This window comes from Lacerta agilis, chromosome 10 (assembly GCF_009819535.1).
Source record: "Lacerta agilis isolate rLacAgi1 chromosome 10, rLacAgi1.pri, whole genome shotgun sequence".
Lineage (NCBI taxonomy): Eukaryota > Metazoa > Chordata > Lepidosauria > Squamata > Lacertidae > Lacerta > Lacerta agilis.
In genome coordinates, this window is record NC_046321.1 from 52482832 (window position 1) to 52497951 (window position 15120).

General features: G+C 41.4%; 1 protein-coding gene across 1 annotated transcript in view; it reads left to right on the forward strand.

Moving 5' to 3' along the window:
- CFTR (CF transmembrane conductance regulator) overlaps window positions 1-14360 on the forward strand; it is an 86874-nt gene extending 72514 nt beyond the window's left edge. The window contains exons 24-27 of the mRNA XM_033162377.1: window positions 5702-5791; window positions 9598-9770; window positions 11189-11294; window positions 14135-14360. Of these exons, the coding sequence (XP_033018268.1) occupies window positions 5702-5791; window positions 9598-9770; window positions 11189-11294; window positions 14135-14341 (576 nt within the window). The 3' untranslated portion in view covers window positions 14342-14360. The remainder of the gene's footprint in view (window positions 1-5701; window positions 5792-9597; window positions 9771-11188; window positions 11295-14134) is intronic.
- Window positions 14361-15120: the final 760 nt, after the last annotated feature.

Genomic DNA, 15120 nt, shown 5'->3' on the forward strand with positions numbered 1-15120 from the left:
GTTCACAACCTGCGCGACACAATTCGGCGCTTCTGCGCATGCGCAAAGCACGGTTTAGTGTTTCTGCGCATGCGTGAGCACTGAAACCTGGAAGTAACCCATTCTGGTGTGGTGTAGTGGTTAAGAGTGGTAGACTCGTTATCTGGGGAACCGGGTTTGTGTCTCCGCTCCTCCACATGCAGCTGCTGGGTGACCTTGGGCTAGTCACACTTCTTTGAAGTCTCTCAGCCCCACTCACCTCACAGAGTGTTTGTTGTGGGGGAGGAAGGGAAAGGAGAATGTTAGCCGCTTTGAGACTCCTTCGGGTAGTGAAAAGCGGGATATCAAATCCAAACTCTTCTTCTTCTTCTTCTTCTGGTACTTCCGTGTTCAGCACGTTCGTATTCCACAGCGAGCTTAACCCGCAGCGAATGCATCCTGAGGTATGACTGTATTAGTTTACAGAGGTCATAAGTAATGTTGAAATGAAGTAATGTATACTTTTAAATTTTTTTATTAAACAGGGTGGTTCACAAAGTAAAAACGCAAGATAAAAAACACAAAATACATAATAAAAACAAGAACAAAACCCGCCCGCAAACCAAGAGCCCCCTCCCTATAGACAGTTGCTGCTTTGAATTACAGTTGCATAGTATTCATATATCCTGTGACAAGAGCAGTTGCAATGTAGGAAATCCAGCAGGAAACAAGACAGCAGCAACAAAAAGTCAGCATTACAATGAGCTGAACCATCTGCTGACCTATACCTGTGAGCAGAACTCCTAGGGAGATCAATAACAACTCTAAATGTTGGGCAAGGGACCAGTATTTAGATTGCTTCCTGTAAGGCATCAATCCTGCAATATACTTCTTGGCTTATGCTTTCATCGATGCCCATAGGAGTCAGTGTGTCCAAGGGATGTTTGGTCTATGTTGAGAGCAAATCCCAAAAGACCCTCCGGGGACCTGTAAATTTCCAGTTATGTAGTGTTCCTGTTCTCTGTTCTCCATATTTGACAGCTAAATGACAGTGTCTGCTGATGACTCTGTGAAGCCAATGTATGTTGCATTCAGGAGGCTGCAACAACAACACTGAAAAGGGATGAGAGAAGTCATTTAGACTGCCAGATTCATCTAGAGATCTTTAAAAGCTCTGACCACAGGAAAAGCAGTAAACAAAGCACATTTGAGAGAGATTTAGCATCTCCCCCCCCCCCAATGCTACATAATTCCATGCAGAGAGCTTTTACCGGTACTTGTTTTATGCCTTTGCATGTGTGTGTACACCTATGCACACAGAGATTTGATTTCCACTCAAATGCTAGTATATTAAAATCAAATACCCTGTTCCCACAATGAATGTATACAATGGATGTTATGATAGGGGAGAGTTGCTCATGGTGTCTGAATAGGATGGAAGTGACAGCAGCTATATTAACCCGGCAGGAGTTGTATCCTGTTCCATATTTGCGGTTTCCTTATGCAATATATAGGGGGGGGAATAGGGAGATTTTGGGATTTCACAAGCTTTTGTCTGTTTGCATGTAAAGTTTTCAGTTTCCTCATTTCCCCCTTCCTTGTATCTCATTAATGGATTTATTATTATTATTATTAAAGATTTCCTTGATTTACAAAAGTGTGTGCAATGTCTATCTCGTATTTTTCCCAAGTAACATTTTTTACAAATCAGTTTTGGTTTCGTTGAGACATTAGGGAGAGAAGGGGGAAAGAGGTGGGTGGGATGGGAGGGGATGGGTGAGGTGGGGTGACGAAAATTACTTTACAAAGATAAGCAGCATTCCTAGGAAAGTCAGCTGAATTGGCATTTGAAAACCAGCATTCCTAGGAAAGTCAGCTGAATTGGCATTTGAATCACAGGTAATACTTCTAAACAAAATGTGGGCTGCATTTTGTTTAGAAGTATTACCTGTGACATGAAGGTACCTTTCTCTTCTGAAAACTGGTCTGTTCACTTCTGTTTTCTTTGCCACCACAGGAGTTCAAAATATTTAAATTCCTTATTTTAATATGCAGCAAACCAAGTGTAAACAGAGGTATGCCAGACATAGCTTCCTCTCTTGTCTTTGTGCCACCACACCCAGTAATCTTAAAGAAGCTAATCCCAAGTCAGATAGCACCTCCATCTTTAAGAAACCACTGCCCCACATAAGAAAACAAAAGCCGAAATGTACATTCCCTGCCTTAGGGAAGTTATTTTTCTCATCCCAGGGAAAAATATACCTGCTGAAAGACAGAGAAATAACCTGATATAGTTATTGCTAACTAAACAACACACAGTACCTTCTGTAGTTTCCAGATTTCTAAGCATGTTCTCCAGAATAGTTCTGGTGGAGTAAACTGGGACTTACTCCCAGGTAACTCCTGAATTGACAGCAGTTCTGGAACATTAGTATAAGGCTGCAATCCCATGCAGGCTTACTGGAGAATAAGGCCTTTCGAACTCTGTAAACATGCTTAGGGTTGAGTGATAAGTGTGTTACTGCAGACAGGCCCATATGTACTCGATATGTTTGATAATGACCATGAGACATGCCAAAAATGACACGTTTGGGTGTGGCAAGTACAGTTGTGAATCTGCCCTTAGTCAGATTCACAATTTAATTTTTTATATTTATGTATATGTTTATTTATACAGTGGTACCTCTGGTTACGGACTTAATTTGTTCTGGAGGTCCGTTCTTAAGCTGAAACCGTTCTAATCCTGAGGCGTGCTTTCGCTGATGAGGCCTCCCGTTGCACGTGTGCCTCTGGCGCGTAATTTCTGTTCGCATCCTGGGGCAAAGTTCGCAACCAGGAGCAGCTACATCCAGGTTAGCGGAGCTCGTAACCTGAAGCGTTCTTAACCAGAAGCATTCATAAACAGAGGTACCACTTTATGCTGCTTCTTGGGCCTAGAAAGGGCCCACAAAGCAACTTACAATAAAAAACAATACAAATACAATACAAATAGTTTAAATACAATAAAACAGTGATATTGAATAAAATCAAGAAAAGAGTATAACAGCTGCAGCTTAATCAACGGGGGAGAAAAAAGACTTCAAATAAAAATAAAAGCTAGATTGGAAAATATAGTGCTCTCAAACTCCATAAAGTTGAGAGATAGCGGAAACCAACTACCGTAAATCTATTTAGGGATGGAGTTTCACAACCTAGTGTCACAGAACAGAAGGCCCTGCCATGCTTCCCATCCACCAAGCCATGAAGGGTTATGGGATGCTAAGAATGCCTCATATATTTAGTCCAGTAGGTGGAAAGGATTATATCAAAGGACCTTTGGATATCCCAGTCCCAAACTATTGGTTTTCACAGGTACAAACAGAGCCAAGAATGTCATCGTAATGATCCCTGCACGAATTATCCGAAGGAGTCAGCTGTGCCGTCATTCACATGACCTAACTTCTTCCATTTCTACTCACATAGCCAAACTAATTGGATCATCATTTGGATTGTATGGAAATACAAAGCATAAGCAAGCTTTTACATTGCAGATAAGAAGTCACTCACTTTTTGGGGGGCTGTCAGCACATTTGCAAAGTGGAGAAACTTTTGTGGGCTCCACAAAACCCCACAACCCAGAACACTCTGCAGCCTCCTCTGTTGGTTACAATAAAATGCTGCTTCCAAGCCTAATTTCAGGTGGGATCCCGTGGGTGTCAAGGAATGCCTTTGTGGGCACATGTGTGTTTGAAGGCACCAGGTTGGTGACCCCTGTTCTAGGTGGTTGTAGCTGTTATGTCCAGGCCAGTTCCTATACGAACTGAAATAGTCTTTGTTACTTGATTTTTGTTTTGTTAGTAATGTAAAAGGGATGAGGAAGAAGGGAAATGATCACCTTTCAGGCTTTCCAATAGGCAGTGTTTATCCAGCGGGCACAATGGAGGGGAAGTCGCAGCGAAAGCCACTTTCTCTGAGAGAAAAATCTGCCAAGGGCCTTCTGTGACGCAGAAAGTGTCACATTTGCCTCACCTTCTCAGAGCAGTTGTGAAAGAGTTACTGTCATCTGAAGCGGAATAAATCATTCCTGTCAAGAGTGATACAAAGTCTCTCACACTGTTTGAATGCTTAAAGAGATTAAGCAAATATTGAATTTGGACTGTGTCGTTCTCCGCCCCCCCAAGACACAGTTTCCTGTGTGTGACTAAGAGGTGTCCATTTCTCACCATGGGAGAAGCGGGGGGGCTGGCTTCAGTAGGAATTAGGAGCAGGATGTGAGAAGATCAAGCATAAAATTAGAATATAAAAATGCATCTCCTCTACTTCCTTACCTACTGTGACAGGAAACAGAAAGGAGCAAACAGACAAAATGCACACCATAACTTCAGTTGTGCCAAGCACCTGCACTAATGGATTATTGTTACCACTTTCCTCACAGAAAGCCTATTACGTTCTTGCTATTATATAGGTGCTGAATAAGTGTTTTGTTTCACTTATTTCACTTATTTCAGGGACAGGGACTCGTCACCTTTCAGATGTTGCCAAACTCCAGGTCCCATCATTACTGACCGTTGGCCTTCCTGGCTGGGACTGATGGGAGCTGAATTCCGACAATATCTGGAGCCACAGTTTCTGCTCCCTGTATTATGGAACAAGATAGTTTGGGGCAATTGTTGGCTGTGCTTGCTGTTTGGATGGGGTCCTGGCAAAGGCAAAAATATCGGGGAAAGTAAATAGAGCCAAGGATACGATTTGGTGTGATGAAGTGGATCCCTCATTGCGAGAAGTGAGGTTACAGGGAACCAGGCAGAGGGCCTTTTTGGTAGTGGCGCCTGTCCTGTGGAACGCCCTCCCAGCAGATGTCAAACAGATAAACAGGTGTCTGAATTTTAAAAGACAGCTGAAGGCAGCCCTCTTCAGGGAAGCTTTTAGTGTTTGATGTGTTTTTTACTATATTTTACTATATTTTGTTGGGAGCTACCCAACAACCCAGTCAGATGAGTGGTATAATAGGGACACGGGCGGCACTGTTGTCCAAACCACTGAGCTTCTTGGGTTTGCCGATCGGAAGGTTGGTGGTTCGAATCCCCATGACAGAGTGAGCTCCCATTGCTCTGTCCCAGTTCCTACCAACCTAGCAGTTTAAAAGCATGCCAGTGCAAGTAGATAAATAGGTACCGCTGTGGTGGGAAGGTAAATGGCATTTCTGTGTGCTCTGGCTTCCATCACGGTGTTCTGTTGTGCCAGAAGCAGTTTAGTCATGCTGGCCACATGATCCAGAAAGCTGTCTGTGGACAAACACTGGCTTCCTCGGCCTGAAAGTGAGAGGAGCGCAATGACCCCATAGTCACCTTCGACTGGACTCAGCCATCCAGGGGTCCTTAAAATAATAATGATGATTATGATGATTATGATGATGATTATGATGTCAAGCAGTGTAAGTAGAGCTCCTGACGAAAAAGAAAATGTTGTTTATTTATGTTTGCTTGTTTATTAAATTTGGATGCCACCCTTCATCTGTAGATCTCAGGGCAGCTCACAACATAAAAATACAAGATTAAAAAAGTACATATCAAAAACAAAGCAAACCAATACCCATCCCACACTTGATCCCACAAACACATTTAAAAGGGAATAGGATGTTAATCAGCAACAGTCATGTTTGAAGAGTTACAGAAAATGGCTGTTTTATCAGCCATTGCCTTAGCTCTTCCACATAAATTCTGCTAACAGTTTTTTTTTAATTTGTTTTGTTCTACTTCCACAGAAAGTGTTCATATTTTCTGGATCTTTTCGAAAGAACTTGGATCCTTATGGACAGTGGACTGATGAAGAACTATGGAAAGTTGCTGAGGAGGTAGGAATGCCCATCTTTGTTAGTTATGTTTTCAGGGAGAGCAATATAATTCCCAAGTGGTCAAGGCATGACAAGGGACTCAGCTACATTGGCAAAGAAGAAGCGCTTTATATGTGTTGTATATGCATTATAACACTGTGACACCAGATGGCGCTGTGGAGTTCCATTTTTGCCAACCCGATTTCTCATACAAAGTTTACAACGCATTTAACTAAAACACTTCTTTGATGTGTCTAGATCCAGCCAAGATGGTCCAATAACTTTGTTACTCCCCTCTGATAAGATGTTGCGGATCAGACTTTTTCCTTCTCCTAGATAAATTGCAGTTTCATTAAGGAAAGTGTGGTGTGGACAACTCCAAATATTTGTTGCTCCTTTTCATTTAGTATGTCTGCCTTGTGCATTTAAAAAACTACTTAAAACTTTGTAATCATATGTAATTGCATTCATTTGCTGATTGGGTAATGAATCAGAAATATATGTATTTACTTACTTACTTACTTACTTACTTACTTACTTACATACATACTTACTATATTTATATAGCTACCCCATAACAGAAGTTGTCTGGCCAACTCACAAGACAATGAAATAAAATAGCACAACATTAAAATACAATCATAAAAAACCATCATAAAAACAGTAAAAATTTGTTTTTTTTAAAAAACTGAAACAGTATAAAACTCAGTTTAAAACTAACATAAATTATGAAACAAAATAATGGGTGAATAAGAATTGTATTCAACTGGTACTGAAAAGATCATAAAAATGGAGCCAAGTAAACCTTTCCAATAAGTCTATTCCATAACCAGGGTGCCGCTCCCCCAAATGCCTAGTGGCTATCCAATTTATTTCATTCGGCTGGGTCCTAGTATGTCAGTAGGTTGTAATTACAAACAGGACTGAGACTTAGATTAGAGAATGGCCAGTGATCCTCCCATTCATCCCAAAATGGGTCTAGCATCTGCTTGAAAGCAGGTTCAAGGCTGTGCCTTCCTCAGTTCTGTCCAAACGTTTTTTCCAAGGCCACTTGCATTTGCCACTCCTACCTAGTGGGAGCTTGCTTGGAGTTGCCTCCACGGGGAGCTGACCAGGGTCCTGATTTTCTGTACCAGGCCACTTCCTTGCAAAGTCTCACTAACACTCCTATGGGATCCTACCGCATACAGGGTAAGCAGCAGGAGGAGATTGCGGAGTAGATTTTCCCAACTGGGACACAGAATATGCCCCAGAATCCCTTTGACATAAGGCCATTTCTCTCTCAGTAGAAGGGAAATAGAGAATGCCAACTACAGGGTTGGCATACTCTTCTCTGTGGTTTGGAGATGCGTTGGCAAACTGGGAAGGCTATGGATCATCTGGATCCATTCCTTCCCCTAGTCTGGCACTTGGCTCAATCCTTTTCAGCGCTCAGATATTGGGAAAGCAAATTCTCTGGGAGTTTCCAGGATGGCGGTTGGACCTTTCACTCTGTCTTTAGAGAGGGAGACCCAATGCTTCATTGAACCACCTCTCAGGGATCACAGATCGCAGAGCCCATTGTTTAAAGAGGATGATTGAACTATTTAAAAAAATAAGTTATTTCACAATAAATTTTGATTTGAGTTAGATCGGGTCATGTCTTCCAACATTGTTTTGCCCCCTCTTATATTTTTGTGTGTGTTTTACTTCCATAACTGTTCATATCACAACTTCTTAGTATTACTTCATAGCCTTCATTTCACAACATTTTTTCTTTGCCTTTTCAAGCTCATTCAACATTTGCAAAAACACTTCTTTTTTGCCAAAGCATCTAGTTGGATGCCTGCTGTTAAGATGTTGTAGCACGGCACTGCTTTTAAATATGTTTTAATATATGATTGAAAATGTGGGTCACCACTCATAAATAAAGTGAGGCAAACATCAAAAGAAGAAAGAAAATCTATTTATTGAAGCACTTCTGAAGATATGCTACACACACACACACACACAAACACACACACACACACACACACACACACGGAGAGAGAGGGAGAGAAGCAGCTGAATTCTTTCCCTCAGAAATATATAAATCAGATAGTGAATCATTGTATTTAAAATATTAACATTCTTTTTAATTAAAAAAACATAATTCCTATCATCTTAAGGAGTGCAAAGGAATATACAGGGTGAGTCTTTTAAAAGATGCCCCCTGGAACATGTGTACTCTGTATCCATGGGGCCTCTTTTAAAAGACTCACCCTGTACAATAAATCTAACCTACAAACCGTTAAGGATTTGTCTTGATTGGTTGGTTTATTTTTGAAATTTGGGCTTCTTTTCTGTCAACCATTTACAGGGGTGTCCTGGGCAGGGGAAGTTTTGGTGGAGGAGGAGAGTAATTTAGTAACACAGAGATCAGGTATACCTACTGGAAGAGAAGAGCGTAGCACTATTTATTTAGAGTGCAGCGCTATTAATAAATGGCACTATCCCAATCTTTGTACCTGTTTTGAAAATAGATTACAAGCATGGAGGAATAATCCCTGTAAGTATAGCTGCCACTGAGACAGAGCGCATGATGTAGTGCAAATACTACAAGCTAAGTATCTTAGGAAGAGCAGCGGATAACATGAAAAATTGTCAGTGTGGACACCTTAGATTAAATCCAATTAAAAGGCCCCTATTATCCAACTTTGAATTTGGCTGTCAGATATGCTAATAGGTGCAATCTACTCAAGGTGTCTGTTTCTACTAATTTTATTTATAAAATGCTTAGTAAAATAAATCTCCCCTTTGTGTACCTGAAATAATTATCCATAATTCACAGATAACATCAGAAAATATTAAAAGCAACTATACATAGCTAAATTATGTGTCTGGATAGACTTGCCGAAACAAAGATTTTAGCAGGTGCCAGAAACAGTATAAGCGAGAGTGCTGCTGAATGTTAATGTTGGGTCTTTTTTTAAAAAAAAAGAAGCTTGGCTATTAATTGAAGCTCATAAAATTTGTGTCCCCATAGTACGTCAAAAGATACTTTTTACTAACCTATAAATTTGTGGTGCTCTCTGTTACGTGGTGTAACTCCCTTTGTGTCTAATTGAAATTCTGGTAAGGCCCACTGACCACAGTAGACATTTAAAAATGGCGACCATTTGTTGCAGATGACCAGTTATGGTAAATGGATGACACACACATTTAGAGGTTTTATCTAGTGCAAGTGTGGTTAATTGGCTGAATCAAATGCCGTGCTATGCCCACCTCGACAGTTAAAGCAGGTTTCAAATTATAGTCAGTGTTTCCTATTAAGAAGGAACAATCGTTGTGATGGTATAAATTATGTGATGGTGTAAATATCATTACTATTACTCACAGATTAAATAGATTTCAACATAAGCTCACCGCTTCTGATGGATCTCTAGGCCTTAAGTATATATTGCTGTTTATTCTGAACTGAACCTATTAAACTATCAAAGGGAAGAGTGCGGGGTACTCCTTTGTTTTCTGAGCATTCCTGAGATGGCATCTCTGTGTTCTATTTCTGTGGCTATAATCTGTAGCATTTGTAACCTAGAAGTCATTGTTTAGGAGATGTCCCTAAGCCATACAACCTGGCTAACACACCAGACTTTTAAAAGTCCATTTCCAAGATCATCTTATCGTATGACGCGGGAGGATGTTATTTGAGAATGAAATTGTCTGCACCTTTCATCATGTGGGTCTAGATACCTAGTGCTGTGGATTAAGGCCAAATGGTCATAACTTTTGCAAGAAAGAAAACCAATTTGTGTGAAACAGAATGCTTATCTCTCCCCGCCTCCCAACCCTATTCTTATCTCCTTCAGGTTGGACTGAAATCTGTAATAGAGCAATTTCCAGGCAAGCTAGATTTTGTCCTTTTGGATGGTGGCTGTGTCCTCAGCCATGGACATAAACAATTAATGTGTCTTGCCAGATCAATTCTCAGCAAAGCTAAAATTCTTCTTCTGGATGAACCAAGTGCTCATCTTGATGCTAAGTAAGTACGAGACAAATATTTTGTCCAGTTGTTTTCATACTCGAATAGAAGAATACATTATCCTGTTAATAATAATAATAATTCTCCTTGCTTTATATTTGCCATCTGACCTCTGCTGAAATACTTCCAGTGAAAGTGAACTCAGCACCTTCTGAGGCAGTCTGACCCAGGTGGCGCTGTGGTATAAACCACAGAGTGTAGGGCTTGCTGATCAGAAGGTCAGCGGTTCGAATCCCTGCGATGGGATGAGCTCCTGTTGCTCGGTCCCAGCTCCTGCCCACGTAGCAGTTTGAAAGCACGTCAAAGTGCAAGTAGATAAATATAGGTACTGCTCTGGCGGGAAGGTAAACGGTGTTTCCGTGCACTGCTCTGGTTTGCCAGAAGCGGCTTTGTCATGCTAGCCACATGACCCGGAAGCTGTCTGCGGACAAACGCTGGCTCTCTCGGACTATAGAGCGAGATGAGCGCCGCAATCCCAGAGTCGGACACGACTGGACCTAATGATCAGGGGTCCCTTTACCTTTACCTTTACCTTTATTCCACTTTTAAATGACCTGTTCCATTGGGTAGATTCTCCTAACATTTAGCCGAAATCTGTTTCCCAGGCATTTACACCTATTGGTTCTAGTCCTGCCCTTTAGACCAACAGAGAAAGCTCCACTCCTATTTTTTGTGTTAATAATAATAATAATAATAATAATAATAATAATAATAATAATATTTATAGCCTGCTCATCTGACTGGCTTATCACAGCCACTCTGGAAGCTTCCAACAAATATAAAAGCATAATAGCACACCAACTATTTAAACAATTTCCCTATACAGGGCTGCCTTCAGATGTCTTCTACAAGTTGTATCGTTATTTATCTCCTTGGCATTTGATGGGAGGGCATTCCACAGGGCAGGTGCCACTACCAAGAAGGCCCTCTGCCTGGTTCCCTGTCATTTCACTTATTGCAGTGAGGAAAGTGTTGCAGTTCTCTGAAGACAGCAATCATGTTTCTTCTCCAGAATAAACACCCCTACCTCTTTTAACCAACCCTCACCATCCAACACTGGTCATTCTTGGGGTTGCCTTGGGAGAGGAAATCACTATCAAGGTGGTTTAACTCAGCATACCCCTTCTGGTTTCCTACAGCAGATATAGACCTTTTCCCAACCTTGTCTGGTCAAGGCAAGAAGCGAATGAAAACAGTTACTTCAGAACAAAATACTGAGCAACTACTTCATTAGTCACATTGCAAGAGTAGTCACTGTAACAACAGGTTGTAGTTGTCATGCTGACATTTCATCTGAATTGAAACTTCCCTATTGCAGTGCTGTAAAAAGCCTAGCAAATACTGTAAAAGTGTCAACTGCATGTAACCAAAAGTTTATATTGCATTCTTCTGCATATTAAAACTCGTTTACCTTTCAGGACGTTCCAAGTCATTAAAAAGACTCTCAAGCAGGCTTTTGCAAACTGTACAGTAATACTCTCAGAACACAGGCTAGAAGCACTACTGGAATGCCAGCGATATTTGGTGAGTGCTTTTCAAGAATTAGGCACTATGTCCGAGGTAGATCCAAATAGCTACTTTTAGGCATGAGTAAGGGCTTGGAGCATGTCCAGTGGTGTTCTGGACTTCTTTCATTTGAACAGCAGGCCCTGCAATATCACAAGCTATGTTTGGATGTTCCGGCCCAAAGACATAACGGACATGTGCGATCTATGTATCCCGGCCAACATGATGTTCTAACAGGTGTAAATTATATGTGCTTAATTAATTATTATTTTTTGCATGAAATGGCTGTTTATAAAGCATATGCTAGTCACACTGCTAGTCACACCTCCTAACTTTGGAGGCACAAGTCTAGTTTTTGAGCTTAATCCAGAAATACACATTTTTCATTTGATGGCACAATGTTTGCATTCTGTGCTATCCCATAACACTTACTTATGGAAATGCACAATGTACTGTAGGTATCCCCCCCCCCAACCAAATAATCAATACAATCACACCAAAGGGCGAATAGTTAAAGAGTATTTCAAACAAGGTGCTTATTGATACTTGAGTTGCTGTTACTAGTTTTGTTGCTCGTAATTGTTTTATTGCCTGTTTTAAATTGTGTTTTGGGATTTTCATTTATATTGTTTTGATTGCTTTATGTAAACTGCTTTAGGTCATCTTGTGGCAGGAGGTGGCATATAAAAGCATTAAATAAATATAGACAATAGCTGGAGAGCAAAGTACGCTATGCTAAGTAAAGCGGCCAGTAAAGCGAGATGAGCGCCGCAACCCCAGAGTCGTCCGTGACTGGACCTAACAGTCGGGGGTCCCTTTTGTTGCTGTTCAGCCGTTCAGTTGTGTCTGACTCTTCGTGACCCCATGGACCAGAGCACGCCAGGCACGCCTATCCTCCACATGAGAGCCAGTTTGGTGTAGTGGCACATGAGAGCCAGTTTGGTGTAGTGGTTAAGAGCGGCAGACTCGTTATCTGGGGAACCGGGTTCGCGTCTCCACTCCTCCACATGCAGCTGCTGGGTGACCTTGGGCTAGTCACACTTCTCTGAAGTCTCTCAGCCCCACTCACCTCACAGAGTGTTTGTTGTGGGGGAGGAAGGGAAAGGAGAATGTTAGCCGCTTTGAGACTCCTTCGGGTAGTGAAAAGCGGGATATCAAATCCAAACTCTTCTTCTTCTTCTTCTCCACTGCCTCCCGCAGTCTGGCCAAACTCATGCCAGTCGCTTCGAGAACACTGTCCAACCATCTCATCCTCTGTCGTTCCCTTCTCCTTGTGCCCTCCATCTTTCCCAACATCAGGGTCTTTTCTAGGGAGTCTTCTCTTCTCATGAGGTGGCCAAAGTACTGGAGCAGAGGATAATTTTTAAAGAACCTAGCAAGTTATGTTAGGAACTGTGATTCTGGAGTCTCAGAAGGAAACTGATCACCACTTTGAATGCCGATAGTAATGCTCATCTTCCAAATTCTTTCACTTCTACAAAAGGGAGATATGAAGAAGGAAATGCCAAGTTCTGTATCAAAGTACTAACTGTCCTAGACACAACTGTCTAATACATAATTTACAGTTATACTTCTCGATTCTGATAGCGAGAACACATAAGTCAACAACAGTACAGACTGTTTCATGCAACATTTTTTCACAGCAGCATTTTATTTCTCTTACTCATGCACATAAAAGAGCTTCCCAGGTAGACATATTTTTAAAATGGTAAACGTTTTCCAAGTTCCAATGTTATTTCCCCATATTTCTTGCGCACACATACGTGAACTTTTTGGGGGAGGGAGGAAGGAAGGAAGGGTGCAAAAATTACTCTTTTCATATTATAATATGAGCAGTGCACAAGGCAGTCTACCTAGTGAAATGCAAATAAATGAAATGCCTTATATATCATGCAATGGATCTGTTAATGAACAGAGCTGAACAATATAAATACTGGGCGTTATCCAACGCATTGCTTGTGCATTGGAATTCTCCCTCCCCGCATGTGCTCTGTGCCCATCCCAAATGTGCTCTGGAGGAATGTGGAAACTCCTGGAACAGAGAGGGACAGGGGAGAGGAGAGGAGGAGGACATTTTATCGTGCTTACCCCTTCCACTGGGTGGGTGGTTGCTGCGGATCTGTGCTCTCGGTCACCATCCCCAGGCATTGAGGGAATTCCCCTTGGCCGCCTGGGTAGCTGGCTCAAGTTCCTGCCAGCTGCTGCAATTCAAATTGGCTGAAAAGGCATTGGCTGCACGTATATATGGGCAGCCAGCGAGGTATAATAGCTGGCAGCGTCTTAAGAGGTGGTGCAACTCACCATGAACTGCTTGTTCTCTTAGAATGGCAATGGTGCCCACCTGAGAAGTGCCGGAACTGAGTTCCTATGAGGTCTCCCTGAAAAAAACAACAACCCCTGACTATGACTGTATCTACTCTCACCTATTAAAAATATTGTTCTTAAACATCAAGACAGAAAAAGTCCCATTTGGTTTCTTCTCTTCCTTTCCACAAGGTCTACCTTGTGTCTGGAAGGGGGTTGCTCTGCAACACCCTCTGGTGACACATTTTAATGACGCATTATTAACGTTGAAAAAAGAACATATGGCAATACGGTTATCAGAACCATTCCCTTTTAGCGTTAAAATCCATGAGTGTTGATCTGTCCTATATCTGAAGTTAAGATGATTTGGCTCTGGGCAATGTCTAAATGCAAGATTTCTTGGGAACACAAAGGGTGGAATGTAAATGGAGTAGATAATTCAATTACTAACCATAATTCAGTCCTGTAATTATGTTATTGGATTCAAAATAACCATTCACAAGCCAAGCGTTGCTCTTTTGTAACTGTATTGTACCCATCCTCTTCTTAACCAGGTGATAGAAGAGAATAAAGTCACACAATACGAATCCATCCAGAAGCTGCTCAGCGAAAAGAATTCTTTCCGTCAAGCCATCAGCCATTCAGATCGTGTCAGACTCTTCCCGGTGCATCCCAGGAACTCAAGCAAACGGATGTCCAGGCCTAAAATAAGTGCCTTGCAAGAAGAAACCGAAGAAGAAGTGCAAGAAACCCGGTTGTGAAAATTTATCGAGGTGCAATCTCATTAACAGGAAGCATTCTGGGAAAATGTCAAAACAGGGCATTGTTGCCACTAAAAGAAGTGCAAAAGCAAGCACAGATTAAGAATTTAAGATACTCTATGAATATGTATATATCTGTGCAAAAAAACTTCATTCCAAGGGTCAATTTGGTGATGAAGGATTGGTTCATTAGGCAGTATCTCTCCCCCCCCAGATGCTGCCCCCATCTCTTCTGCTTCTTGTACACATAGGAAGATCTTTTATCAAGATGGATAATCAAAATATCCAAACATTTCAGCCGCATTGGCTGCCTCTTTAAAAATAATGTGAATGTCATAACAAGCACATCAAAGTCTACACTCATCTTTTAAAACTGAATCCATAGCTCACTACGAAACACGGTGAAAAAGCCTGCTTTTTCTGTGTTAAAAACAACAACAATCCAGGGTTTTAAAAAATGCATTCTGAGGTGGTTTGAGGTCAAGAGTTACAAATTCAGGTCATGGATTATATTTATTATTACACAAATTATAAATATTTAGGCTGTCAACTAAACAGCAGAGACATTTATTTTCCGTGTCAGGAAGAACACAGCAATTACCATGCCTTTGTTCTTGAAAGTGCTGGGCGTTTCAAGTCAGTGACGGTGGGTGTGCAAAACTGCTATACTTGTGGGAGAATGAGGGCACCAAACAGGAAGAATTTCACAGTTTCATCCTAAACTCTGTAGTGGAAAAGACATGGAAACATGGCCAGATGTTTGGGTTCATTCTTTTACA